Source organism: Sturnus vulgaris, chromosome 1 (genome assembly GCF_052056855.1).
Source record: "Sturnus vulgaris isolate bStuVul1 chromosome 1, bStuVul1.hap1, whole genome shotgun sequence".
Classification (NCBI taxonomy): domain Eukaryota; kingdom Metazoa; phylum Chordata; class Aves; order Passeriformes; family Sturnidae; genus Sturnus; species Sturnus vulgaris.
In genome coordinates this window covers 45371943-45398883 of record NC_142243.1, presented here as the reverse complement: position 1 = coordinate 45398883, position 26941 = coordinate 45371943, and the positions used below count along the sequence as shown (strand labels likewise).

The following is a 26941-nucleotide window of genomic DNA, read 5'->3' as shown; positions in this document are numbered from 1 at the left end:
TTCAACAAAATGTTAAAAATGTTTTTAAGAAACATTAAGAGCAAAGAAAGACAACTAGATCACCACCGATGCATAGAGTAAATCTACTCTATTAGCTGATAAAATACAAAGTTGGTAAAGTAACCAGGAGCACTAAGATTGACTTGAACTGTATCTTTTCTCAATAATAACCAGCTCTTCTATTTCAAGGAAAAGCTAGAGAACGGGAAAACAGAAAAGTGAAATATTACCAAGGAAATATAATCAAAGACCAATGACAAATAGAAGGTCTCTGGGAAAATGGCTCAAGTTTTAAATAGCAGGTATCCGATGTAAGCACAGAATCATTAAAAAAAGGAAATTCTCTGCAGAGTACATTATATTTTTCTTTTAATTCATTCACTTGTCTGCTCATTTGCTCTGAGTTTTCTCAGTACCTGACCTATTATTTACAAGATGGAATTCCTAGTATTTTTACTGGGAAATAAACTGCCAAAATTGTCTCAAAAAATCTAGACTTTGTTTACCCCTTCTATAATTTCAACATTTGGGTTTAAATTTTAAGCCTATTTCAATTTAGCATTGTAGTCAAGAGTTTGTAGAAGCAAACTTAAGTTAAAGAACCAATAAAAATCTGCAAGTGTGTGTCTGGTATTTCAAACCTACCAAACTAAAAGGTCAACTTACATCTCAAATAGATGCAGCTACATTAATGTATGTACCTGCAAGGCAAAATCACAGAAACAGCTAAAAGCAGTACCAAGCATAGCCTGCAGTCCTATAAGGCTCACAGTCCTAGATTTAAGATTTTTAAGAATATTTTTCATTCCCAGTCATACTGTACTGTGGCACAACGAAAGTTGTGGTTCATTTGAGAATGCAAGATGAGTATGTTGATATTGAACAGAGCAGGGACAGCTCAAAGCTGCTGTCTGCCTCAGAAAGTATTGAGATCTAGTCCCTTTAAGAGATCGTTTTAAAAGACTGTCCTGCTGAACAGAAGAGTATAGAGGAAGTTATTTTGAGGCAGCAAAGGTATTTTAAGAGTTTCTGTGAAACATTATGTCTTAATTCCCTGCTGAAAAAGAAACTTTCATTATAGAGAATGGCAGAAAAACCATGTTGTAAGAGGAAATTCCCCATCCATAACAAAAGGATTCAGTATTTCAGTGAAATGGAAAGCCTGAACAGCTTGTCCTGTGCTGTCATTATGCTATATTATGAAGAGAAATTATTTTTAAATTAGATTAAATTCAAATTAACCAAGATACTTATACAATGTTCAGAATATTTACTTCAACCCCCTAGATGTATTTGTTAATCTTAGCAGCAATATGAAGGATACCTCTTGTGAAGTACCCCTTTTGTGGAGCTCTGCTTCAAATATTTAATTCATTTTGACTTCAATTATGGAAACACAAACAGCATTGACATAATAACATCAAGTAAATTTCACAGATGATGTTAGTGAATATTTATTTATAGTTCATATTTATTTATATAAGCTAAACCAAGACCACATGATCCCAGTAGATATATGCACACTGACTCTGAAAGGCAAGTTTGGTTTCAGGGTGGTTTTTCCTCCCTCTGACAGCACCAATGTGGATTTTTAAATACCCTAAATTAACATTTGTCATGTCCTTCTTGTAATGAGGCCAAAGAGGTTGTAAATACACAGAAAAGCCGTTTAGACATAGTACTTTTACACAGAACTAAATCCTTGGCATCAAAGGAAACACAGAACCTCAAATGACATCTTGCAGAGGCTTTTTGTAAACCAGTTAAAAGGCACTAAGTATTCTGTGATCTTTCACTGTAAACTTATGAAAACAGGGGTAACTGGAGGAAAATAACCAAAAATTTCAATTCTCTTGAAAAAGTAGAAAACTATGCAACTCACCTCACGGAAGGAGCTTATTATCTCTTGGGGAAAAAAATTCTATTGCAAACCCAGACTAAGTTAGAAATTTGTTAAAGAAAAGAAAGTGAGATGGTACAGCTCTGTGTCATAAGAAAAAGCCAAGCTCATTTAAATCTTGATGTCAGCTTGAATTAATTTATTTCAGACCTGTAGCAATATCCCGTGACACTGCAGGTTTTTAATTATTAGGCATAAAAGCAGCTGTCTAATAAATCTCAACAGTAATGATAACAGTAGAAGCATTTTACTTTCTGCAGACTCTCAGAGGCTGTAAATGCTGCATTTATTCTGAGGGCAATATTCAGATCGAGATGAATCTGTAGAAGCACCTGGAGACAATTATTCAGCTAGAATTAAAAGCAGAACAGACCTGTGAGATCTGTGCCTGAAAGGAGTGAGCCTTTGTGTTCCAGAAACAGCACTGTGCCTTCAGGGGCTCTGAAGATTTGTATGTGGATTTTGGTACCAAGGAACATTTTACCTCCTCTAGGAAGATGGTGTACTAGTGACAGGAAGTGAGGAAAAAAAGATTTTCTGCTTGTATTACGTATATGTCAAATAGGGAAAAGAGCCAAACAACCAATATGTTGCTGTTCTGACAGAATTAGAAAAAGTCACATCACAGAGCAGCAATAAAGATACTTAGCACCTGGTTCCCCACCCCAGATCTCTTTAGATTTGCCAGAATCTTTTCTACCAAAGGCAAAAGACATTTTTAACACAAGAAAGCCATCACAAAAGCATGGTAATACAGTTATACTGTCTGGCTTGCCTTAACAGAAACTGCCCACTACTAAGGAAATTCTGGCTAATACACCGTCCCAGTTAAAAATATTCTCTGATTAAGCTAATTCTTCCCACCACATAATGTCTGGGGTATTTTTCTTGCAAAATGTAATTAACAGGATTTGGGAGGTTCCATCAGTAATGCTTAAGTAACACTCTCCTCGATACACAAAGCACATCTGCAGAATGATCCAGATTTACTAATGAAAGGCAAGAATCATGTTTTATTACATGCTGATTTTCTATTATACATGTTTATAACAATGGAAGTTAGTTGAAACACGCAGGATGAAACATGTAGGAAATAAGTTCGCTCACTCTGTATCTACAAGCCCTGCTAAAAGAAATAACGTACAGAATCCAAAGTCTCACTTTTATTAAGCTCTCATTCCTGGCCTGGCTTCCCAGGTGCATCTTTGTAAACTTCATCTGCTGGTCTTCCCAAAAATGATAGGAGGAGCTGCCATTTGTATAAGTATACCTATATCTGATTTCATGAACAGGATTTGCTGTGATTTAAGAAATCCCATCACAATGGACTGGGCTACTTGCGAATAATCTCAATATAGGATAATTTTTAGAGTTTATTGTATCAGCTGTCCAATTTCAACCAAATCAGCCAGCCCTGAACACAAGCCTGAAACAGTCTGCTAATTAGAATGTATGATAATTTCTATGTGATAACCAGAAGAAGCACAGTTTTTAGATTTTTGCTTCACTATTAAAAAAATTATTAAACCCATGAAATCTAATAGCTAAAGACAGCTACTATGGAGGAGGTGTTTCCCTTTGCTAAATGCAAGACTTTATTTTTATGTTTTTGTTTTTTGTTTTTTTTTCTGATCAAGATTTCCCATCTGCTATGTTCTCCACTAAGGAATTTTCCAGTGAGCTCTCTTCATATTCACTTGACAATCATTTGGACAGGAAGGGCTGCTTTTCCCACAGGTGTTTCTCAGGTTCAATTTCACTGCCTTGACCATTGAAAAAACACACCACTGCAGTGTGAACCAACTTGTAGAAGTCTACAGTATGGGGGTTTTTTTCATCTGAAGGCAGAAACCCCAGCTCTGTGTCCCCACCATTCCACTGTTTTCCCATGCTACAGCACACAGGGCAGCAAAATCTGCCCCATCTTGATGCCTTTCTGAACATGGACCTACCTTGTGGGTAAAACAAAATAACATGCTCTTCTTCCTTGGAAAGCCCTTCTTCAAACTCTGGCCAAAATAAGGCACAGCACACAGACACAATAAAGATGATAGAGAAAAGTAGACTGGAGATAATCTCCTTCTGAGATGAGATGAGACGAGGCTCTGGACTGATCCTTACAGAGGATGCAGATGAAGAAAAGTTTTAAAATATCTAACCTAGTTAAGTGGATGGTATATCTGTTGTTTATCATTCAAGACATAGCAAGTTTATCAGAGCCTGGAGCCTTCCAAAACCCTGATTTCCCATATGGAGCCTGTCACATTTATGGTTTTTATTTAAACACTCTAGGTCTATATGACAAGTAAAAAATTATATATGTGTGTGTGTGTGTGTGTGTGTGTATGAAGTTCACATGAGCTTTATCAAGGTAGGGATTGCATTTCTCTCATAATGGAGCAAAAACCAGAAAGCCAGAGTGACCTAGTCTATACCAGATGGTGAGCACCTTCTGAGCAGGAAGCAGAATCCAGGTCCGCCTTCTACTTCCTCACCTGAATTCTGTCACCTACAGAGTAATAAAAATACTTCCTCCCTTCATGTACTATAAAAAATCTGCGAGGCCTCATCTAGATCTGTAATATAATACACAGAGAGACATGGAGGAAGCACTCTTCCTCCACAGCAGAATCTGGATATCAATTTTCTACCTTTAAATATACATCCAAGTTATGTTTTGATTTGAAGTTCTTCTGCCCTACATAAACCATTCAAAGACATTTGAAATGCACAGAATCAACATCAGCAACCATCCAGGAAAATGGAAGTGTCCAAATAATTTTGAAAGCCACAATGATGCCTTCATAACCTAAATGAAAGTTGTGTAGATATCAGACAGCTCATGAGATTCAACACAATTCAGAAGTCATTGCCTAGCTTCAACAACAAGAAGGCATACATTCACTTTTTATTTTACTAAGTAATTCTGACAACATTTTTCAGCTTAAGCAATGCTGCAATGGCAACTTTTCAATGTGCCCTTTAATATCTAGAGTGGTGCATGTGAACTGAGTGAAGCAGAATCTTTGTATGACAGGAGCTAACAAAGCCCATGAAAAGGCTAAACCAGACACTGTTTTATAAAATAAGAGAGTTCAGAAGTGGTGCTGATCTGTATTTACATTCTGGTAGCACCCATCAGCTGTTCTGTGCCTGAGATTTGATCTGAATTTAAAGGAGGTGCTTTCCCAAGAAGCTCTACTCTTAAAGGAATTATCATCATCATCATCTATTATATTTCACCAAAAAGGACCCGGTGCATGCAAAGTTTAACATACTGCCCTAGACAGAGATCATCTGAAGGAAAGCCAACCTTCAGAATTTCGAGGCAGTAATTTCCTCACCTGATGCTCTAATATCAGTAATTGGTGCATCTGAGCAATGGCAGGTGTGGGAAAGGACACTGCCAAACTTGGAGTAAACCATCCAGAGGTGACATATATGCTAATTTAGCATAGTGCTCTGTATCCCTTCAAAAGTCAGACGATTTAAATAAAGCCTGCAAGGCTGAAGCCCTGGCTGCCTGAGATCAAAGAAGGTTTCTGTCCTGAAACTCCCTCCTCAATGTTTTTCACATCCAGATTACCCTATATGCTGTTTCCATAGCTAGCCCATGCTGATCACATGAGAAGCTTATTTGGCATCCATTAATCCTATCAAAAGTGAGCTGTCACTGAAAAAAAAAGGAATCACAAAAGTGATATCACTACAGAGAGCTCAACGTACATTGTTTTGAATTTACCTCTGTATTTTTCTCAGACTTTCACCTTCTGCCTTTGCAAGCCCTGCAGTGTCTGCTGTGAATCACTTGCTTTGTTTCACCTTGGACCTCTCTTATCACCAGAGAGGAGCTCACTGGAGCCCCAGCCTCTACAGCCCTAGCAGCTGGCACAAAACCCTGACACCTGAAGAGGAATAAACTGTAATTTTCCTGGCTAGCTGTCCCTTTTTCTTTGTTTTTTTTCTTAAGTCTATTAATGCAACATATTGCAAAGTCATAGCCAGCTACCTATAAAGCTCGAAGTCTGTGTGTGCTAATTATATTAAGCACCGGAATGTGGTAGCTTATGGAGGCAGGTATCCCTCAAACCATTTGCAAATTATATACTGGAAGTGCTGTTCAGGATCCTGAACATTACCCTCTTATATGTGCTGTTTAATTGCCAGTTGTGAATTACAATGACACATTACATGACTAATTTTTCAAACTACAATTGTACTATTTCCCTCACCCTCCTCCTTATATTTTTCCTGTCAATCTCCTTTCACTCTGTTGCTGTTTCTCCTGCCAGAACCACCTTCTTTGGTAGCAACCACAACATTCTAGGAGTAGAAAATACAGTATTTAAATGTACCGCACAGAATGGACTCAGCATAGTATGCTTTCACACGTCTCAAAATCAACCCTCTCTACACAAACCCTATGTAAGATTGCTTTGAAAGCTGGTGTCTCTCAAGAATATTCAACCTCTGATTATAATTTACATGATGAGAAAAATAACCACTATAGCCACACTATACTCAGGACTAACAGAGACACTAGTTAAGTGTTTTCTGTGTGAGTGGTCTATAGTCAGCAGAATTTCAGGGAGCAAAGTTGGTACAGATATGTTCTAAAATATTCGCCTTAAATTCCCTTACATCCAATAGCCCTTAGATCCTAGATGCAAAATGCAAGAAGGCATTTTGTGATAGGTCACAATGCCAGAGACTGAAAGGCACCAGTTATAATGCGGGGTTTTTTAGAACATAGAAGAGAGCTACTCCATCCCCCTAAAATGAATGGCTATGAATTTCTGAAGCACAGGAGGCAGGGTCATTCAAAATGTAGCTCACATTGGAGCTACATTCACTCCTCTCAGTACAACACTCTATAGTCTTTTCCCCTCTGGGACAATTTCCAAAAGCATGTTTGATTGAAAGTATGCTCTGCCACCACAGACAGGTCTGGCTAATGGTGAGTTTGTAGGACTGGGACAAGTCATCATAATTTTTCTCCTTGCTGCTAACAGATATTAATTCACTTTTTATCTTGCCAGAGTTTAAAAGTGCTTTTGAGAGTTGCAACTACCCGAGAGAGCTCAAGAAACCCCCTAGATTACAAAATCCTGCAAACACATCAGAGACAAGATTACAACTGTAACTCTTGATGCAATTTCTACCACTCTTTATATGGGTTTCCTCTATCTCACAAGCATTCATTCAGGTTTCCATACTCCAGGCACTATTCTACAAGCCCCTACATGGATGGCCAGGAAAAACCATGAAGACAAAGCAAATCTGCCATCAGCAAATTGAGAACAATGAGAACCATGATGTCTCCATTATGTTATTAATCTCACATACAGACTCAGAGTGTGACAGATGATGGGAAACAGTATTTCCTAATTAGATTAACAGACTTTCATTTAATACTAATTATCTCTTGGGGCCTTAATGAAAAGAGAAGGAAGGCTCTTTCAGTCTGGGGCCTGGAGAAGCACCTCTCCAGTCTTCACATCAATGGACAGAAACAGGGATGAAACAAAAATGAACCAGTATGGGCATCTGACTCCCACATATTGCCGAGACATCACTTGCTGAATTACAACAACAGGCTTTATGCATATTAAATTTCAAATCAAAAGAATCAGAACAGCCAGTATCCAGAACAGATCCAGCAGCTGCACCCACCTCATTACCTTACAAAGATTCCTTCCCAAAGCAAGTGCATTCATTCAGGAAGGCATTGGCCACTCTGTCATAGAACAGTCTTGAAAAAAGAGATTAACAAAACTTCAAAAGAGTGTTAGCAACTCCCTGTTGGCTTCTAACATCTAGAGACAAAAGTCAAACTGTAAAACCACATAATGCTGATTGCCAGAAATGTACAAAAGTTTCAAATATTTTGGTGGGGGATGGGAGTATGAGGAGAATGGAAGACATATTTGGTATGATTATTTTTATGTTGGCCCTCATTATTTTTCAATTTCTGTGAAGAATTTTCATTTTTACTACAGCACCTTTCTGATGAAAACAATTTATCAAAGTAAATCCCAAGCGCACTATAAATCCAATACTAATCTGAAAACTAAAGCTTTCTTTTGCTATGATCAAACGGAACTTCCAAAGAGTTCACAGCTTCTGCAAGCAAAAGTGTTTCAGGCAATTTTTATTTAAGCACTATGTCAAAATTCAATCTTCATTTTTTGGAACTGCTTCTGCAAAAATAAATTTTAAAAAAGAATAAAACAACTTGAGATGAATGGAGGTGGAAACTCAAAGACAGCTTTAGGTCAAAAATGGCTTTTCCACTATGTTAACATGATCCTGTTTGTGAAAACAAGATAAATAAAGGAGCTGAGTTAGCTCCTGAGCTAAAATGGACAAGATGTTTGCCTGGACAGCTCTAGCAAAAGATGGAGGTGTGATGTAAGAAAGGAAAGTGCATGAAAGACACTTCTAGAACAGGTAACAGGTAACCATTACCATTTATTTAATGATCCACAAATCTAGGGTCATATTTTGAAAGCTGAGCGTGGAAGATATAAGAAGAGTAATTAACTCTCTAGCCAGATTCATGCAGTGCTTATCTGAAAGAAGACTCCTCAAAAACCTAGATACAGAAAAGATATGCTACTACAAAAAAAGTACAAGAAACCCAAATACTCAATTCAGCACACAAGTTTGGAAAACCTTATCTGTGTCAGACACAGGGCAATTCCTTTTTCCACCTTCCTTTTCCCTCAAGTTGCAGAAGCAGGATGGAACATGTGAATGTAGGATCTCAGATTCTTATTGGACACACATAAGCAGTGAATGCTTCAGTATCTATTCCATGTGAAAGGTGGGCCTAAACAATAAGAACATGGAGTGACTGATTTATTGATGTGGTCAGTCTTTTATAAAATGACAAATTAAATTCACACTTGAACTTCTTTGGTAACACAAGAATGTTTTAAGAGGGTGATTCTGCAAACTGCACTAGCTAGAGAAAAGACATATTTGTTACTGCCATTCACTGCCAGTGGCTGCAAATACAGAGGATTTCCAATTTTCTCACCGAGAAAAACAACCCCTTTGCTAACCACAGCAAACTGTACTTTGTCAAATACTGGTGGTTGCACAGATACAACAGAAGAAAGTATGAAGACTCACCAAATGCTGAAACAGACACACATCAAACCATGTAGCAATCCTTCATTAGTGATAGTAAAAAAATGTTCTGTGGTAAATCTGTGTGAAAGGACATTGCTCTGCTTAGAGTTACTTCTAGAGTGTTGACCACAGCATGGCTTTTTGCTTTTTTACAGACATTTTATGATGAACAGCACATGAAGTTCCAGTTGCAGAACTGATGCAAGGGAAGTTCTTCCATAAATTGTGCTTGATGCTTAATATTTTCCATCTCAGCTTCTGTAAGGCATGATGTTCCCATGTGACATTAAGCGCCCATATTTAAAGAATCTTGTGCAATTTTAATTAGCTTTTAATTTGTCACCCTCACTGAGAGCCCCTCAGCTTTTGCAAAGCTGAAAGAATAAGTAAGTCCAACCTATAATTTGTATGCTGCTTATTATGTGGAAAAACTTTGTTACATCCTTTCATATCCAGATCCTCCCGGGTTAGCAGTCCCAATATTTTTGCTATTTATTTATTTATTACAAATTTATTAAATTTATTATTAAAATTATATATTAAATAGTTATTAAAATTATAATATTTATTAATAAGAGGGAAAATGTTTAATAACCTTTCTTACCATGACTTACTGAAGGTAGGTGAAACCAAACAAAGGCAAGCATTTATATATTAACATTGAACATAAAGCTGCGATATTCTACCCTCATTCATTCCCTAGAAGAATCCAAGCAGTTACATTTCTGTGCAACTGAAAACTACAAAGGTTTAGCCATGCTGACTGCAGCAAAACTCCTCTAATAACAGTACATTAACAATACTTAGCCCTTTACAACCAGAGCATTTAACTTTTTAACCACTAACCTCCAAGAGCTCAGGGTGATCAAATCCATTCTGCACAGGGGGAAACCTGACACATGGAAGTTTCCCCAAGGTCACTTGACAGCTAAAACTGGAATCCAGAGTTTCTAAAACACTGATTTCTAAAACACTCCAGGCACTCAAGCACACGTTCACTTCCAAGGCTACTAAAAGCTAGAAAAGATCGCCTAATCAGCACTTGTATTTAGCTGTTTTAATGGACCTATTTTTCCTACTCTCCTCTTCAATCCCATTTTCAGATACTTTTCTTAAAGCTAAGTGCAGCATTGCAGTCTGCTGTATGTTATGCAAGTTCAGTTTATTCTGTCTAGCAGAAATGAAATTCTTCACAGTGCATACTTCAAAATAATTAAGACAGATCAGTATAGCAAAAAACCCAGCAAAGATCAACCTGTCAAAGCAACCAGTTTGCACATTTCTCTCTCTCCTCCTCCAGTAAGGGAACAACTGAATAAACCAAAGACTGTTCTTGGCTCCTGTGCAAAATCAAAGCTCTTGTCCTTGCTCTTCATAGGTACAATGAGCAAAAGGATATGGTGTCTATGATCCACTGTGATGCTAAAGCATGGTAAGGACAAGGAGGTCAAGCTACAGGATACAAAACAGAGAGATAGTGGAAGAGCAAGGAGGAAGGAAAGAAATTTGAATACAGCAGCATGCATTTTTGGAAGGAATTGCATCAATTTCTACAAGTATATACAGCTGAGAAAAATAATTTTCACAGCAATTTATTTAAAATTAGTAAATGCCTTAAGTTCAATGTGAATGGGATCATTCAGAGGACTTTGAAAAAGCAGAACAAGACCTTATGGGTCAAACAAAGACAACAAGCACATAGTAAAAATAAGATTTTATCTTCTGGGCTATGCCACAGAGCAAGTGAACGTTCCTATACAATTCTATGATCTTGGAAGCAAAAACACATTTCTTGGCATTTACTTGACAATGTCACAGCTTCCAAGTTCTGTAGAAGTTCTCACTAAAGTCAGACAGGGACCTCAAAGAGCAGAAATAGAAACTGTCACAAAACTACACACAAAGCTCCAAGCTATGGCTGAGGCAGACTACCTAAAATACATTTCAGCTTCCTTTTACCAGATGGTTGAGCCTGCTTGAAAGAAAACAAAATTGCTAAGCAGCATTATATCTTCATTAGTTTTCCACAACTAAGTCCTGAAACTGTCTTTGTTACAGACAAACAAACACAAAGTTCAGTTTTAACCAGAAGTATTACTTTTCCTCAAGTACCATACCAAGGTTTTGCCAAATTTTGGTGCTTTCCCCCTCTTTTTCCCTGTAGAGATGTAAGGAGTTTTAAACCAAAACTTGCATCAGCCAAGCAGAAGAGATGTATCCTTTTGGCAGGCTAACTTCAACTTTATCATGTTCCCACAAATACATGCTTTGTTCTGCTGGCATTAAAACGCATTTCATTGTTTCACAGAGACCTCCAAACAAAACCATGTGAATTATAAAGGTTTTATTTAGGACTGTTCCTGAGGCTGGCAAAGCTCCTTCCTATTTGAAGAGCGTTCTGCCTGCCAAGTGGGTCTACTTTTATTTTCTGCTGCAATTTTCATTTTATCAGAAGCATTGCTCCATTTTTACATGAATGTTAATTCCAATACATGCCAGTTGCAGAAAAAATGTACTGGGTACTGCAGGTAGACGAGACCTTAATGCATTTTCTCAAATCTCTCTTTGATGTGCATTAAAAAACCCTAATGCATATCTAATTAGTCTAACTAATTTTCAAGTTCCAGTAAGACAATTACATTTGCTACTGATTTGTCACAGTCTAGTTATACTCAACAAGGCACCCCCAAAAATATAAAAATAAAATGTAAGGAACATTCAGCAATAACTCTGGACAGAAGAGTTTATGAAGCTAATTGATATACCTTTGCTTTCTTCTTTTTAAAAGCAGCAATTAAATTGTGTGTATGAAAACCAAAGTTTAAAAAGAAAAGAAAAGAACACTTCTCTTAAACATTCAACCAGTGTGACACTTTTTGAGACCCACTCTGAGCTACCCAAAACACTACGTTGACTGCTGGAAGCCTGAGTATGTGCAGCATGACTCTGCTTTTCACTAGTTAATGATATAAAGGAGAAAAGGACCAGTGACTGGGTCTCTGTCTCTTAATCACTGTTACTAGCAAAGGGCCACCACCAACAAAGCAGCTGTTATAAACTAGAATAATGACTTCCTGCAGACCCTCTCACCCATGGCCTGGCTCCATAAAGCAAAGCAGGAGTGAACTAAGTGATGGACTCTCACCACCTGAGCAAGGGTTTTGAGAACAAGTGGGAAAATCACAGGAGAGATGGATGTGAAGGCATGAAAAGATTAGGTGCCCATGCTCCCACTCACCACAGACAGAAATCTTTTAACATACAGATGGTGAGACCAGAAGGAATGAACCAAGAATGCAGGAGAATTCATGCATGATAGTCATGAAAAGCTGAGGTGGACAGCCAGATGTTTGTACACCTTTTTTTTGATTGGACTCTACTCACACTAATCAGTCCAGAAGTAAAATGTGATTAGTTTAGAAAATCTGCAAAAATATGAAATTTCATGGATTATGTTTTTTGGGGTTTTTTTGTTTGGTTGGGGTTTTTTTGTTGTTTTGTTTTTGTTTGGGTTTTGTTGGTGGTGGTTTTTTTTTCTCTTTAAATTACTTTTATTAGTACAAGTGTTAGACTGGAAAGCGGAGTATCACAAGCAGGGTGCTCTGGGATACAACTCCTTGGATAATGGAAAAGTGGTCTCAGACACATGGAAAGCATGCCTTATTTGTACTAAATGAGCAAAGAACCTCTGTCTCTGGCATCAAAAGCATTAATCCAGAGGGCAAAGAAACTGTGCCTGGAATCTACTTAGCCAAGAGGAGTTTAAAAGTACAGACCTCAGCAAGCTGTCTAAATACATTGTCTGGCAGATGTCTAATAAGGAGACATTGTACAAGGCTTTGGAAGAATAGGAACTGCACTACACAGGAATCAAAAACTTGAAATTAGTATTATGTAATTTTATCAAAGAATACTTACAGACTTAGAAGATACACCTGAGAGGTGAAATCCCCAAGAACATTATTAATAGTATTTAGAGACCAAGCTAAATCAAAAAGCATATGCAGAACGTGTGCTAAATCTGGGAAATTGGGAAATTGAAGGGAGGTTCCCCTGTTCTTTACAAGATTATTTCAGGCATTGCTGTAAAGACATTTATGAGCCTGAGATTCCATACCAAGCCCAATTTCTAACTTTTAAAAGATGCATGGCAACAGGAGATGTGCTTTAAAGGAACTCAAACACCAAAGTTTTCACAGGCTTATTGATGAGTTTTCTGGTTTTGGAAGAAGCAGAGCCTAACTTTTTTGACCATTTTTCTACAAATGTTCTACGTTTCAAATGCTGACTTGAATTTTTGCTCTCTGCTCAGTGCTAATGTAGATGTCTGCCTTGGAAGATGAAAATTAACAGAACAGATATCTCCACTGAAGTCAAGCCTTGAAAGACTAACGCAACACGTCAGCTTTTCTTGAGTGTAGAATACGGTCTTCAGATATTTCTAGCCCACTAGAACTCACTTTCTATTATGCAGTAAGATGTGCAGGCAAATAACAGCTGAACCAAGAACCACCTCCACTACCTGTGCTGTCTTATCAAACCTAAAAATAAAAGATAGAAGCAGAGGAGCTGGGGAGAGGCAGGAGAACACAATCCACCTGAGGAATAACTCACTGAGAAGGTGACAGGAACTCAAAACTGGCTGTTGTGCTTTTCCCTGGAAGAAAGCCTGACCAAGAGTTAAACCCCAAAAAGTTATACCACTCCCCCGCACCCACAAAAAAAAGCCCCACTCCCCCCCAAATCAAAATACATCAGCAGTCTCTGAGGAATACTAGTCCCTGATCTACCTACAGGGATTTGTAAGTAGCACAGTCCAATAAACTGAAATACAAAATGATTAGCAGTAGTACTAGTTAATTTAGTCACTGAAAAATAACTCTAACTGTGTCTCAGGTCTCATAAATAAAGAAAATGTTTGTAACTGAGTTACAGGTGGGTGACTCTGTGGGCTGCACAGGACTGTGGGCAAAGCCCTGACATCAAGGGTCAGAAATAGCATTTTTATAATATAGCTATAGATTTTTCTTCTGAAATTAAATTCTTCTGAGACATTTTCTGTGGAGTCAGCAAAATGTATTTTAAGTGCAGTTCATCATCATCCACAAACCTAGCTGCTGTGCTGCTGCCCATATGGGTGAACACAGGATAAATGGAAGAGAGAGGTGTAATATGAAATGGTTGAATGACTAAGGCAGAAACAAGCAGTGGCTCCACAGCTCTCTGCGTTCCTGTCATTCATCTGCTTGCTCACCAGGGAAAAGGGGGTTTCTGTAGGTTTTCCAGGATGAAAAACAAAGAAGGGTCAGATGCCCCAAAGAACACAACCATCTTTTGCCTTAAAAGACTGACGACTGGAAATTGGCATTGTCTATCTGGGATCCCTATGATTTTAAGGACCTGTGTCAAAGGGCACACACTTAATTCACAGATCCTGTAGGAAAGCTTATGGCATCCTGGCCTGTATCAGGAATAGTGTGGCCAGCAGAGAGGTCATTCTCCCCCAGTGCTTGGCATTGGTGAAGTCGCACCTTGAGTGCTGTGTCCAGTTCTGGGCCCCTCAGTTTAGGAAGGATCTTGGGACACTTGAGTGCATCCAGAGGAGGCAACGAGGCTGGTGAGGGGCTTGGAACACAAGCCCTGTGAGGAACGGCTGAGGGACCTGGGGGTGTTTAGCCTGGAGAAAAGGAGACTCAGAGGTGACTTTATCACTCCCTACAACTTCCTGAAAGGTGTTTGTAGTCAGGTGGGAGTTGGTCTCTTTCTCCAGGCAGCAACTGACAGAACAAGAGGACACAGTCTCAGGCTGCACCAATGGAGATATAGGCTGGATTTTAGAAAAAAGTTTTTACAGAAAGAATAATAAAGTACTGGAATTGTCTACCTGGGGAGGTGGTGGAGTCACCATCCCTGGATGTATTTAAAAAAAGACTGGATATTGCACTTGGTGTCATGGTCTAGTTGAGGTGTTAGGGCATGGGTTGGACTCGATGATCTTGAAGGTCTCTTCCAACCTAGTTATTCTGTGATTTCAAGTGTGTGTTAATGGGAAACAAGAGGGAAGGTATGGCTTTGGTGAGCACAGGAGTATCATAAAGCATTGCAAAAGGACTTGTCTCTTGTCCTCATCCTGCATTCTCCACTAAAGAGAAAGATGAAGAATAAACAGCCATCTTTGCCACATATGCTCAGCTGCTTTAGTCATCAGTGGTCAAAACTAAACCATAAGGAACTGAGTTACTTCATTCACCCTTCTTGTCTGAGTTACAGGGTGTCAGTCAGGACTATGTCACCATAGCTACAGCTGCTTTTGGAATTTGGAGACAAGGACTATCACAGTCACCATCTAAGGAATGGCCTCTCTGCTACTGTTAAGTGTCTTGCTTTGTTTTTCTGGTACTATCTTGAAATGTTGGGGCTCTGCTACCCTCAGAAGGATGAGATAGTAAATCCCTGATACCCTCTGCAAATAGAAGCCCAGCAGCATATTATTAGCAGATGATATGAATTATAACAGGTTGCACCACTATTTTCTTCGGGTACTTGCCAAGGTAAGCTCAAGGCATCCCCACCAATAAGCTGGCATTTAGAAAAGCACTGTAAAACAGTCACAGCTGGATGATCTATTCACAAATATTCTTCCTTCCATTCCTGACCTATCAGTGGGATTAGCTGCCATACTATTAACTGCCTTACCACCATCTGTGCTCAGGTTCCATTTGTAATCCAGGTGTTTCAGGACATCTCAGTCCTGCACAAGCTATGCCCAGTTACTGCTTGCTGATACATCAGTCCAGCTAAACAAGCCTGGAAAATGCAATAGGTAACTAAACACTCTCAGAACAAATTGACCTCTACTAAAACCAGGCGTGTCAGGAATAAATCAACCTCTACATAAACAGGTACTTCACGTCCTATCCCACCAGAGTTAACTCCTGAAAAATGCAAGGAAAAGCTCAGGTCAGGCCACAGCTATTTTGCATAAGTTGCTGAACAATAGGCCTTTACCTTGCTTGCTGACAGACACTGCAAATCCAAGCCTTCTCCTTCTTTTGGTAAGTGCTGCAGCTCTTGCAGATGTTGTACTTGCAGTCTTGGCACTGTCGCTTGCTGTTGATAAGAAATGTGAAAGGGGAGCAGCAGCGAATGCAGCAGTGCTCATTGAACTTCTGCTGCTTGGAAAGGATGCTGCACTTGTTACCCTCTTCATCCAACTTCTGCTTCATTTCACTGGAATGAAAAGGAAAAGAACAAAAAACAAACAAAATTTCAATCAGAAATATTTATCCTCTTTCCACATATTCATGTTATACTCTTCAAATAATTTTTGCAGATGTGAAATGAATATGAGAAATGCAAATTCTAAATTTAAAATTGGAAAGCAAAAATTCCTACGTTCCCTTACGCCACCCATGGCCAACCCACTTAAACTCTCCCTGAGTCACAAACCAGAGGAAAATTTACTCAGCTCAAGAGACAACCCTAAGGAAAGCCAGGTGGCTGCTCCAGGCACTCCAGCTGTGCCAAGCCATAGAAGCCATGTTAAACTTCAGGGCTGCTCTCAGAACCCTTTACAAATCAAAAATCAGTTCATGGAAGTCAAAAAGCTTGACAAACAGTAACAAAAAAATCCTTCTGACCAATAGTTTTGAAAAAAAAGTTTGTTTTGTTCTGACCCATAGAGTCATATATCATTCTTAATAGCTCCAATTAGTCAAGCAACATTAATGATATCCTTCATTTCAGAGAGATTTGGGTGCTCTACTAGTTAGGACCAATATTAAGACGACTGCTAACTGTGAAAGTGTTTGCAGGCACACTGCATAAAGTTTCCTGTATTCCAGAAGAAGAGCTCATTTATTTAAAAAAATCTGAAATAAACTGTGTGTGCATGGTATTAAGTAAATTGCTATCTCCCATTTTGCAGTGCTTTTGATGTTTATAAATTAGGCAATATATTCCATGGTAGGAGTAATAAAAAAGCATGCAGAAAGAAGAGTTGTGAAGGCAAACAAGTCTGCAAACTCATCACACATTTTCTGACATGTACAACTACATGGACATACGCTATGAGAAGAAAAAATAAGAATCAATGAAAAACAAGTAAAAGAAAAGCTTTTAACACAGCGTGCACATACTTATATTCATTCTCTCTATTTCTCAGAATTAGTAGTAAGTACCTTATTATTTCCAATTGCTGATAAAAACCACTTATAAGACCAGAGTAACACAAAAGTCTAAACAAAATTTAGAGGTACCACAAAATAGACTAAGCTGCAAGAATAGTTATTCATGACATGCTGACTTATTCTTAAATTAATGTTTAAACATGTTGCTACAGGAAAAAAAGAATACATTTATTGCATACTTATTCAGGAACTAAGCCAGGATCATCTATGAACATCATTGTGACCCAATCCTGGAATTTTAAAAAGAATCACATTACTGGGCTATATATCACCTTATTTGCCACTTCTGCCTCAGATTCGTAACTCAAAATAAAACCAGCCTGTTTTATTAAAATCTGACAGGTAAATTCTAAACACTAAATCTAAAAGACAAATGAGGCAGTGATCTAAACCATATAATTTTTGAACTTGTACGTACAATATATTTACTCCTAATCCCAATACATGCCTTTTAATAAATTTTAAATTTGAAAACAACGTGTGTTTCTGATACTCACACCCTGTACAAGGGTTTGACTAGGTGCTTAAACAGATTCTCTTTGCACTTTTAAGTAAATTATCTTTTTTTTTTCTGTCCAGGCGGCAAAACATGCTTATCCTCCCATATTTTTACAAAATGTGCAAGATGGAAAAGGTAAGTGATTACAATGTAAGAGAGGGAATGTCTGAATTGCACAAGTCAAACTGTCTTCCTCGGGTAAACTGATGGAACTATTCCAGAGATTCAATGGGATGGCTAGACTAGTTTGTGTTATTCTCCATTACTCCCTCCTACCACGGTACTACAGTCTTACAGTGGACAATCTTTCTAGTGGAACAAGAGAGGAAGTGAACTGTCTTCACATCACTCCTCCACCCACAGCAGGCATGCTGCTCTGCAGCAATGGGGAAAGACACAGCACTATTTCTGCACAGAAAGTCAGGCAGGAACCCCAAGTCCCAGGACAAAAGCTGGTGAAAGTGAGGGCTGTATGATTCAAGGAGGATTTCTGGCATGGAAAGTGTTTGGCAGCCCAGGATACTGCAGTCTTTGCTTCAGGATAGAGATCCCAGGAAGCAGATGCTGGCCTTCCCATAAAACAAACAGATAAGGAATCAGGGTCGGGGGAGTGATGAAAGAAGAGATTTTTGTCCTTATTGAGTTCGACTATCTCCCAGAATCAGTAATGCTGATGCTTGGTAGTATCAGCCCACACAGTTAACATTGTCATGCTCAGTGGCATTTTGAACCCTCATTAGGGCTCTGATGCATGATAGCAAGATAAACCACAGAGCCAAAGCCACCAATTAAAGTGCTACAATAATGCTTACAATATAAAACCAGGACGTTTTGTTCACAAGAGAGCTAATAAAGCCTCATACCTAGAAAAAGCTGAGCACACACTGAAATCTTTTCATCAGAACAGGCATTAATTACATCTCTCTCCTCTATCTGGCTGCCAGTATTCATTACAGTGGTAGAACTCAATATCATTAAGACATCTGTCTCAGTGCTAAATAGGACTAAAATTGGCCAATGGATTAAAAAGTAAATAGGATAGGGTTGGACAGCCTGTCAGAGAGGGAGCATGACAGAAAAAAAACTCATTTCCACAGGAAACCAGGCAGAACAGAAAAGAAAGCAATGCACATCTCTCTGACAGCTATAACAAATTAAGGTTCTCGCACACTGCCTGCCAAAGGCTATTCTATAAGGAGCCAAATGGCAAAAGGGATTGTCAACTGGACTTGTCATTTGAGGCCAAAAGGCTCCTCTCTCCACTCTTTCTTTGGAAGCAAAACGTGGTTTTCATATGAAAACAAAGTGCTGCATAACTGGTGGGCAATTCAACCTGCCTGGTTTGAAGAAAATTAGCTGAAGTGAAAAGTAGGCACTGGTTTGCTCTCAGCAATACCGAGAAAACCTACTTAGATGTAACTCTAGCTGGATGATCACCTTGAGTGGGATGATTAATGTGGTCATCAATATTGATACACTGAAATTCAAGAGGTACAAGCTGAACCTCAAGGCTTCCCAAATTTGAAAATCTCAGGCTTTACATTCAGGACGTTCAAATCACTTGGTGCAAGAAGATTGTAAGAATGTTCTAAGGAAAGGGCAGCAGCCAACAGCTGATTGTCTCATGAAGTGAAACTCACTTCCAGAAAGACAACAGCCACTGGTGCAGGAACTATTCCTAAAAAGAAGGTCGAACCACCCAATCATTGCAAACATTGCCCCTTCTTCCTCATGCAACACTATTTCCCACAAAAAAACCTGAGGGGAATGGGACAGAGAATAAAGGAGAATGCCTCTCCCTCTCTGAATGTGCACTCATGTGTGCTTACTTCCCCAAGGAGGGAATGTAATGTATTCAGAGATGTATACACAGAATATGTGTGTAAATAAAAAAAGCAATGAAATACAACCCCGTAAAAATGTGCTTGTTGGGGTAAGCACAGAACAGTGGGAGCAACAAATGACAGAATTTATTCAGAAGTCACAGCTGATGGGGCGCAGCTATTATGATTATGTGTAACATAGTAATAAGCACCTGTGGAGAAAAGAACTCCTGTTGTGTGAATGAATCTCAGACTGGGTTTCATTTTCTTTCTCGAGTGGTTGCATTTTACCGATTGCTTACAAGTACAAAAGAAGCAAAGAATACTCAATAGATATCCAACATGTCTATCGCCAAAACCAATTCTGTCAAAGAACATTTTATGAGTTCCAAGTTCCAAATAAGTTCAAAAATACGCAGATGCCTATAAGGGTTTTCTAGAAGCTTTTATCAATGAATTTACACAGTTTGCATAAGAAAATATGTAAATAAGTTCAGTCAATGTTTTGGGTGATAGACTCCTGGTATGTAATTCACACAAACAGAATAGGAACACTTTCCATCACACTGTTTTGGATGCAGGTTTTTCTATTATAGTCTGAGGGTGAAGAGATGTCTTCCCCTCACCACTCTCTATGTTTTTGGGACTTTTTATAACATAAATTAAATAGCTTCCATTGGTATGGTTTATTTCTTCTTAGTGTCTGGCAGGTTTAAACATAATTTTTCAATGCTTGCCTAAATAGTGCCTTCTCCTCTAATAAATTTCTTTAAAACAATGGGTATATTGCACCTCCTGAACACAGAAATACAAGCTTTTTTGAGCAAAGCATTTCTAAAAGTTACTCTTTTTTTTTGTATGCTTCCCACAAGAGGTATTACTGTGAATAAATACTCAAAGGGTGGGCCAGGTGGAGCTTACATCTCAAACTGCAAAGCCAACAGTAATGTACACGCTGACAACTTGTCAGAATAAGACAACACTGTGAAGTTTAAAAAAACCCTGGAAATAAGCCTATGATAAGTTTAAGAAACCGGTTAAAAAACTCATTACTAAATATGTGAGTTTGGAGTGATTGAACTCTAAACCTCTGGATGCAGCAATGGAAAAGAGTCCATAAAACAGGCAATTGTATTACAACACAAAGCCAAAAAAATCCCCTGTTTTTAATATAACAAAGAGAACAGTTCCTGGTGAACCTGACAGCTGGCCTGAGCTCCAAGACAGAGTCTGTATAAGTAAGTCTGTCAGGCTCCCCAAAACGCAGCTCTGTGCTCTTCTCTAAAGGCTTCTCTCTGCCCAGTTATTGGGCTGCACCATCTCACTCCTGTCTCACACCTCTTTCCATTTCAGGAGTTTAAACCTGGCAGTTTAAATGCGAAGTCCAGCTGGACTGGTTCCCATTTGCTCTGTTGGTGTCTTAAGTGATGGATAAATACAATTTTTCCTGCTGCTTCAGCACCTTTTATCCTCCACAGTAGAGTAGAGGCTAAATCTATTCCAGTTGCCTGCATAGGCAAAGAGGAAAAAGGAAGGACAATGTTCCCATATTCACCTCACTCCCTCCTGATGAACGGAGGAGTAGTGCTTTTACAAGTTATCAAAGATAGGTAGAAACTTTCTCCTTCAGTACTACAGACGAGGGTTTCTGTTTCTTCTGTTTCCTGTCCTGTTAATTCAAATTACACCTATTTCATAGAATAAGCCACATTTTATCCATTGGCATCAGAGCCTTTTTTACTTCAAAGGCTAATGAAGGCACAACATACCAGTGTGTGCTTTTCTTAGGAAAACAGTGTTTTGCTCTCTTCAGAGAGACCACTTTTACCACTGCACCTCATGTTTTTCCACTCCCACAGTCAATACAAACTTGGTGTATTGGACTAGGAGTTTCCTTTGGGCTACAAAGATCACCTAAAAATACAGGTTTTACCAAAACCCTCTAAGCTACAATGCTGAAGGACAAAGATCTTTTCATATAAAGTGTCTAAAGTCTCCACTCTCCTTAAATCTGCCAGATGTCCACCAGATGCCAGAGCTGGGGTAAAGATCTTTTAATCTGTGGAGAACATGACAGTTTTTACTGTCTGTAGAATCTAATCTTACTCCTTGATTACTAGTACAATGAGGAATTACAGGCTGAATATGACTGAAATTTCTCTCCCATTCACATGTTTTCAATTTGATGTTCAAGGTCCTAGATTGTGATAACTACAAATAGTTCCCACCTCAGTCCTTACTTCCTCTCTTCTTCACCCAACCTCCCAAACCTTCAGAAATGGACCAATCAGGTTAGTAAAGTGCTGCTAAATTTAGGGAAAACACCCACTGGAAGTTTTATAAGCCTGACTCCTGGGCAAGGATCTGAGAGAACAAGCCAAAATTGCTAAGGAGAGCTGCTAAGTGTTTTATCCCTTCCATGTTTCTTGTGTCTCAAACTGTGGCATGGTGCAAATAGGGGTGAAGCTCCATGCTGACGGGGTCATACACCTTTTCCACCTGCAGCACAAAGTAAGAACCAAATTCTCTCAGCAGGCATATGCCTCCATCACTATTTACTCTCTAAGGGTTCAGTGCTAGTTTCCCTTTGCTGACTCTTCTTCTAAAGTAGTTTATTCTTCTTTATCAAGACAGGCATCTACCACAACTTCCAGACAGTACTACACCACCACCCCTTTTCTTTTATGTCTTTGCTAAATTTCTCCTAGTGAAACCCTAATTTCTCTCTGAAAAAGTGGAGCACAGGATAGTACTATACCAAATGTCAAGTTAATTAATTATCTTACAATCAAGGCCTTTTTTCCTAAGTTCTTATCAACACTTTCACAATTCTGCCTTGTGCTATATTTAACACTTAGCACGTGAAATAGTGCTCTATGCGTTGCTGTTCCTATCAAAAACCCATGCATAGCACTAGCACACATGCAAACACACCACTTGTATTTGGGGAGCCTTGGAGAAACACACATAACTTTAATCTGTTCAGAAGCAGTACCTGACATTTTTCAGCCAGATTAGACAGCAGGGAGTGTACCATAAATGGAGGGAAGGAGAGGGGTGTGACAGAAGTAACATCAAAAACATCCTAAAGCAAAACACAAAGTGTTCGGGGGGAAATAGGCGGAGTCAAGTGCTAAGAAACTTACAAATAGTTATGAGTAAATCACTTGTACAAAAATCAGGAAGATTAATATTTCACAGTCCAATTACTCCAGATGTGGTTGTGTTCTTTCACTTAAGATCTTACCAGCATCTCTTGAGGTTTTTTTTTCCCCTCTTCAGCTTTTAATTTCTATAAAATAAAATTTCTATAATACTAATGTGCATTCCTGTCAAATCTCACTTTTTATATTTTTCTTTCCTTCTCTCTTCAGAAGTAGGAGCAAACAGGGATGATGCTGCATATATGCTGTGCTCTGATCTGGGGCCAATATCTTTCTAAAAATAAAGAAATCAATCACAGTGGAACATAGTTGATTGGTTTAAAGATTTTTTTGTTTGTTTAATTTCTTGTTTTGATTTGCAAACACTTATTAGATTGGGAAAAAATTTGCATTGATACCTTCATATTTCTTATTAAATACCACAACTAACCTGTGGAAGTTTTGTGCTAATCACAGTTGAACCAATTAAACTGCTAATAAAATCAGAAAAATGTCAACATATTCAACACTTACCCTTGCCAAAAAATCCAGATCAGGCACTGCATTTGCTAGAGAGAAAGCCAGTCAGCACCAAGACAAACTGTGGTGCATTTGCCCCAGACCAGTATCTAGTTTGTCATACCAGGTTCTATCCTAATCTGTTAACAATTTCGAGCTGAGGCGAAGCTGTTTCACAAAATGAGGAACTGCTGCTGTATTACTTTATAGGCACTGCTAATGGCTATTAGGGGAAGTTTCCTTTTCTTTTGCCAGCACAAGCACTGTCAGTCAGTGTCTATCACCAGCTGGAACTGACTGACATGTCAGAGTGTAGAAAAATGAAATAAATACTATGCTGGTATTATTTTAAATTCCTTCTCATTTCATAAACCCATAAATTGGCAAGGGACATTGCATTTAACCCCATTTTCTTTTGTCATGTTGGATATCACAGACTGTGCACCACACATTCAACTTATAAGCCTTGAAGTCTTCTGTGGGCAAATGGAGCAGCAAGGGTGAAGCAGGTTTTGAATTATAGAGAAGATATTCTAGGGAGCTCTGGGGACATTGGAAATCTCCACATGAAAGCTCAAATTATCTTTTTTAAGACAGTATCTAGAGTACAGACTGCTTTGCCCTCACATTCTTTTACTGCCACATGGGTCATATGAAAATCAAGCTGTGTTTTGATATACTTTTTCCCCTCACTCTTCTTTCTCATCTGCTCTCCTATCTCAGTTACAGCTCAGTCTGCAGTAAGGTAAGTAGTCTGAGGTGAAATAATGTCAGTATCAGGGACAAGCATTTTTGCTGTAGGTTAAATCCTACAGGACCTTCTGGTTAAATCTTGAGTTTGACTCAGAATGATCAAAAGATGTGTATCCATACTGGACATCAACTGCAAGTCATGATAAGCTGGAAAGTTTTCCACCTTTTTTTCCTTTATGTCCATATTGAACCACTAACCACTACAGTCTGAGTAATTTTCTTATCATTTCACCAGTATGTACCACAGCCCTACAATGTGACTACAAAATGGTAAGCTTAAATTATTATATACAACAGCATTTTGGGGCACTTTCCTCTTAGATTACAAACACGCAATACTTTATGTTGTACTGCCCTATCAAACTTTCTAACAACCTAGCAAAACATCATTTGCTTTACCACTTTTCTTGTATGGCTTCCCAGTTTTTTCCTTTCCCACATTTGACAGTGATTTTTAGTTACAGAAATATTTGCTACATTTCCTCTCAATAAGTGTAATTTTTCTCTCCCTAAAGTGTATTTTTCACTGCCCATCTGGTACCTCTCGCTGGAGACTTTTTTTCTATTAGGTTCTGACTTTCAGTACAGGTTCATCCCTAGAGAATGATAAATACAGACAAGCATTCTTTAGACTAAAGCATTTTTCAATTCAAAAACCCTCAAAATATTTAGTGAAAATATTTTTTTAAAATGTATATATACTTCCATCATAGCTACATGCAATACCTTCTTTGCATCACTGGTGGCATCTGTGAGTCTACCTTTCTTCAGAATCCAATTTTATGCCCATATTAACTTGAAAAACTTCCTTTAATAATAGAAACAGTCCTCCTACATTAAACAGTTCTCTCATTGCTCCTTGCACAGTGCCACCTGGCTTGAGCTCATAAAGCACAATTCATAGCCCAGCTAGTGTACAGCAGGAGAGTAACTGAGACATTGGCTCTCAAAATCCTTGAAGTATTCACTGTGAGTCATTCTTCCCTCTTCCTGGCTGGACTTCTAGCAATGCAGCCCTAGAAAGATTTGTTCTAGAATCACTGTTGTTACTTGACCCTTCCCCACAGATCAGGCAGCAGAGCAAACAGCAGAGCTCACTAAGGCGCTGGGTCTCACAGGCACAGTCAGCACCAGACAACTGTGTGTTGTTAGAAAGAACAGCCCAAAGATGTTCATCCTGGTTTGTGTGCAGACAGCACGAGGGATGCTGCGCCCTCAAGGGCTTCTGGCTTTGCCCATCCCAACTGCCATTCCAGAACCCAGGTGGGACAGGATCACTGGGAAAGTCCTCCACAATCCTCCATGGGGAATGCAACACAGACAAATTAGCACATAACCTCCCACACCAACATCAACTGAGTATTTTGTCACTTTCTGCAACAGCCACCAGAGCACTGATGTGGCACAAGAAGAGAGCAGAAGGCATTACCAGATGCTCTCGGCCATCCACAGACTTGTTTCAGGTGAGACTCCTGTGAAATCCTAAGATCACACCACGATGTTCCCATTAACTTGGTCTCAGAGTGAATTCCTTGCAACTGTAGCACTCAACGCTGTACTTTCAATAAGTCTGCATGTAAAGTCCATTTCCCTAGTCCAGCTCCTCTTCTTACTGCCCATGCTCCTAACACATGTTCTTTGATTATTTTGCACAGACTGCAATTCAAGTAGCTTTAAGACTGCAAGTCCTGCAACTCCAAACAGTCAGCATGTGTCAAAAAACAGCAGCTTGATAATTTTGCAGATTTAAGCATATAAACAATTATTTTCTTAACTATAGAAATGGTTTGAAATTTCCATGTAGGTTTTGTTTGTTTGTTTGTTTTAAAGACAAAGACTCAGAAGCTCAAAATTACCACACACCTGTACTGTATACAAGAAAAGTATTTTGGCAGACAAAATAATCTATTTTATATTTAGCATTGTGTGTTACCCAGGTCTGTTTCATATCAACAATATTAATGCCTTCTGAATGCAGTATCATATTGTTTCTCACAAACCAGACAATGTCTGCAGAGGGCCAAGAAATAAAGACAGCACCTGCACCTTCTCATTCAAACACACATATTTTGGGTAGTACTTTAAAAAAATACTGGTATATACTATTCCTATAGTAACACCCGTTTTTGACAAAGACACAATCTTCAATTAACATTTTTATAATACTTTGGCTATCTTACAGTTGATGTTCTTAACTTAATCCAGGAGCTTTTAATTATGGAAAGGTTTCTGCAAATTTAATAACATACTGATATTTTAACATATAAAAGAATATACAGTAGTGGATTGACTGTAAGAACAGTAAGCAGCCACAAAAAAACAAACAAAATCCCCTAATAATTCAGAATTTATTTAGAAAATAATCATCTTTATTCTGTAGCTTTAACTAGAAGTCCCGCTACTCAGTTTTATTCTGCATGTGCATATTCTGCATGCATACACTTATAGCTAAATTTCACTATTCAATATGCCTTGCAAGTGAAGACCAGGATTCTCACCCACCTATTACACTCCATACCCCATCCCCATGGAAACGCTGTAGTATGGATAGTCCTTCCCAAGACAATTTAGCTAGAGAAGAGGAAAGCCAGGTTACCAGATAAACAGCATATTAAGGAACTAGAGATAAATTAAAGTTCTCTTGTGCAGATGCTCCTACAGCTCTATGAATCCTAGTAAGTCTTCCTTAGCCCTTGATAATGTGCTTCACCCCAGACACAGAAAGCTAAGGTCAGTGAACTCTCCCAGAGGGAAATGGACAAAGGGGAACTTCATAAAGTTGCCATTTTCATTCCTCTTCTCGGCCTGTTCCTGCTGTTTGATCTTCCTATCAGCTGTCTATCAATCTGAAGTACTGCAAATATACTTTGGTGGGATGTTTTTGGTGAATGGCAAAACAACTGAAATAACACAAAAGCTTTTGAAAAATGGAAATTCACCTAATTCACAATTAGAATTCAGATTAGGTGGTGCACATT

At 38.6% G+C, this 26941-nt stretch overlaps 1 protein-coding gene across 6 annotated transcripts in view; it reads right to left on the bottom strand.

Moving 5' to 3' along the window:
* MYRIP (myosin VIIA and Rab interacting protein) overlaps positions 1–26941 on the bottom strand; it is a 205941-nt gene that overhangs the window by 95049 nt on the left and 83951 nt on the right. For all 6 annotated transcript variants that reach the window (XM_088165401.1, XM_014878375.2, XM_014878377.2 and 3 more), the window contains exon 3: positions 16046–16267. In XM_088165401.1, coding sequence (XP_088021527.1) covers positions 16046–16267 — 222 coding nt within the window. The remainder of the gene's footprint in view (positions 1–16045; positions 16268–26941) is intronic.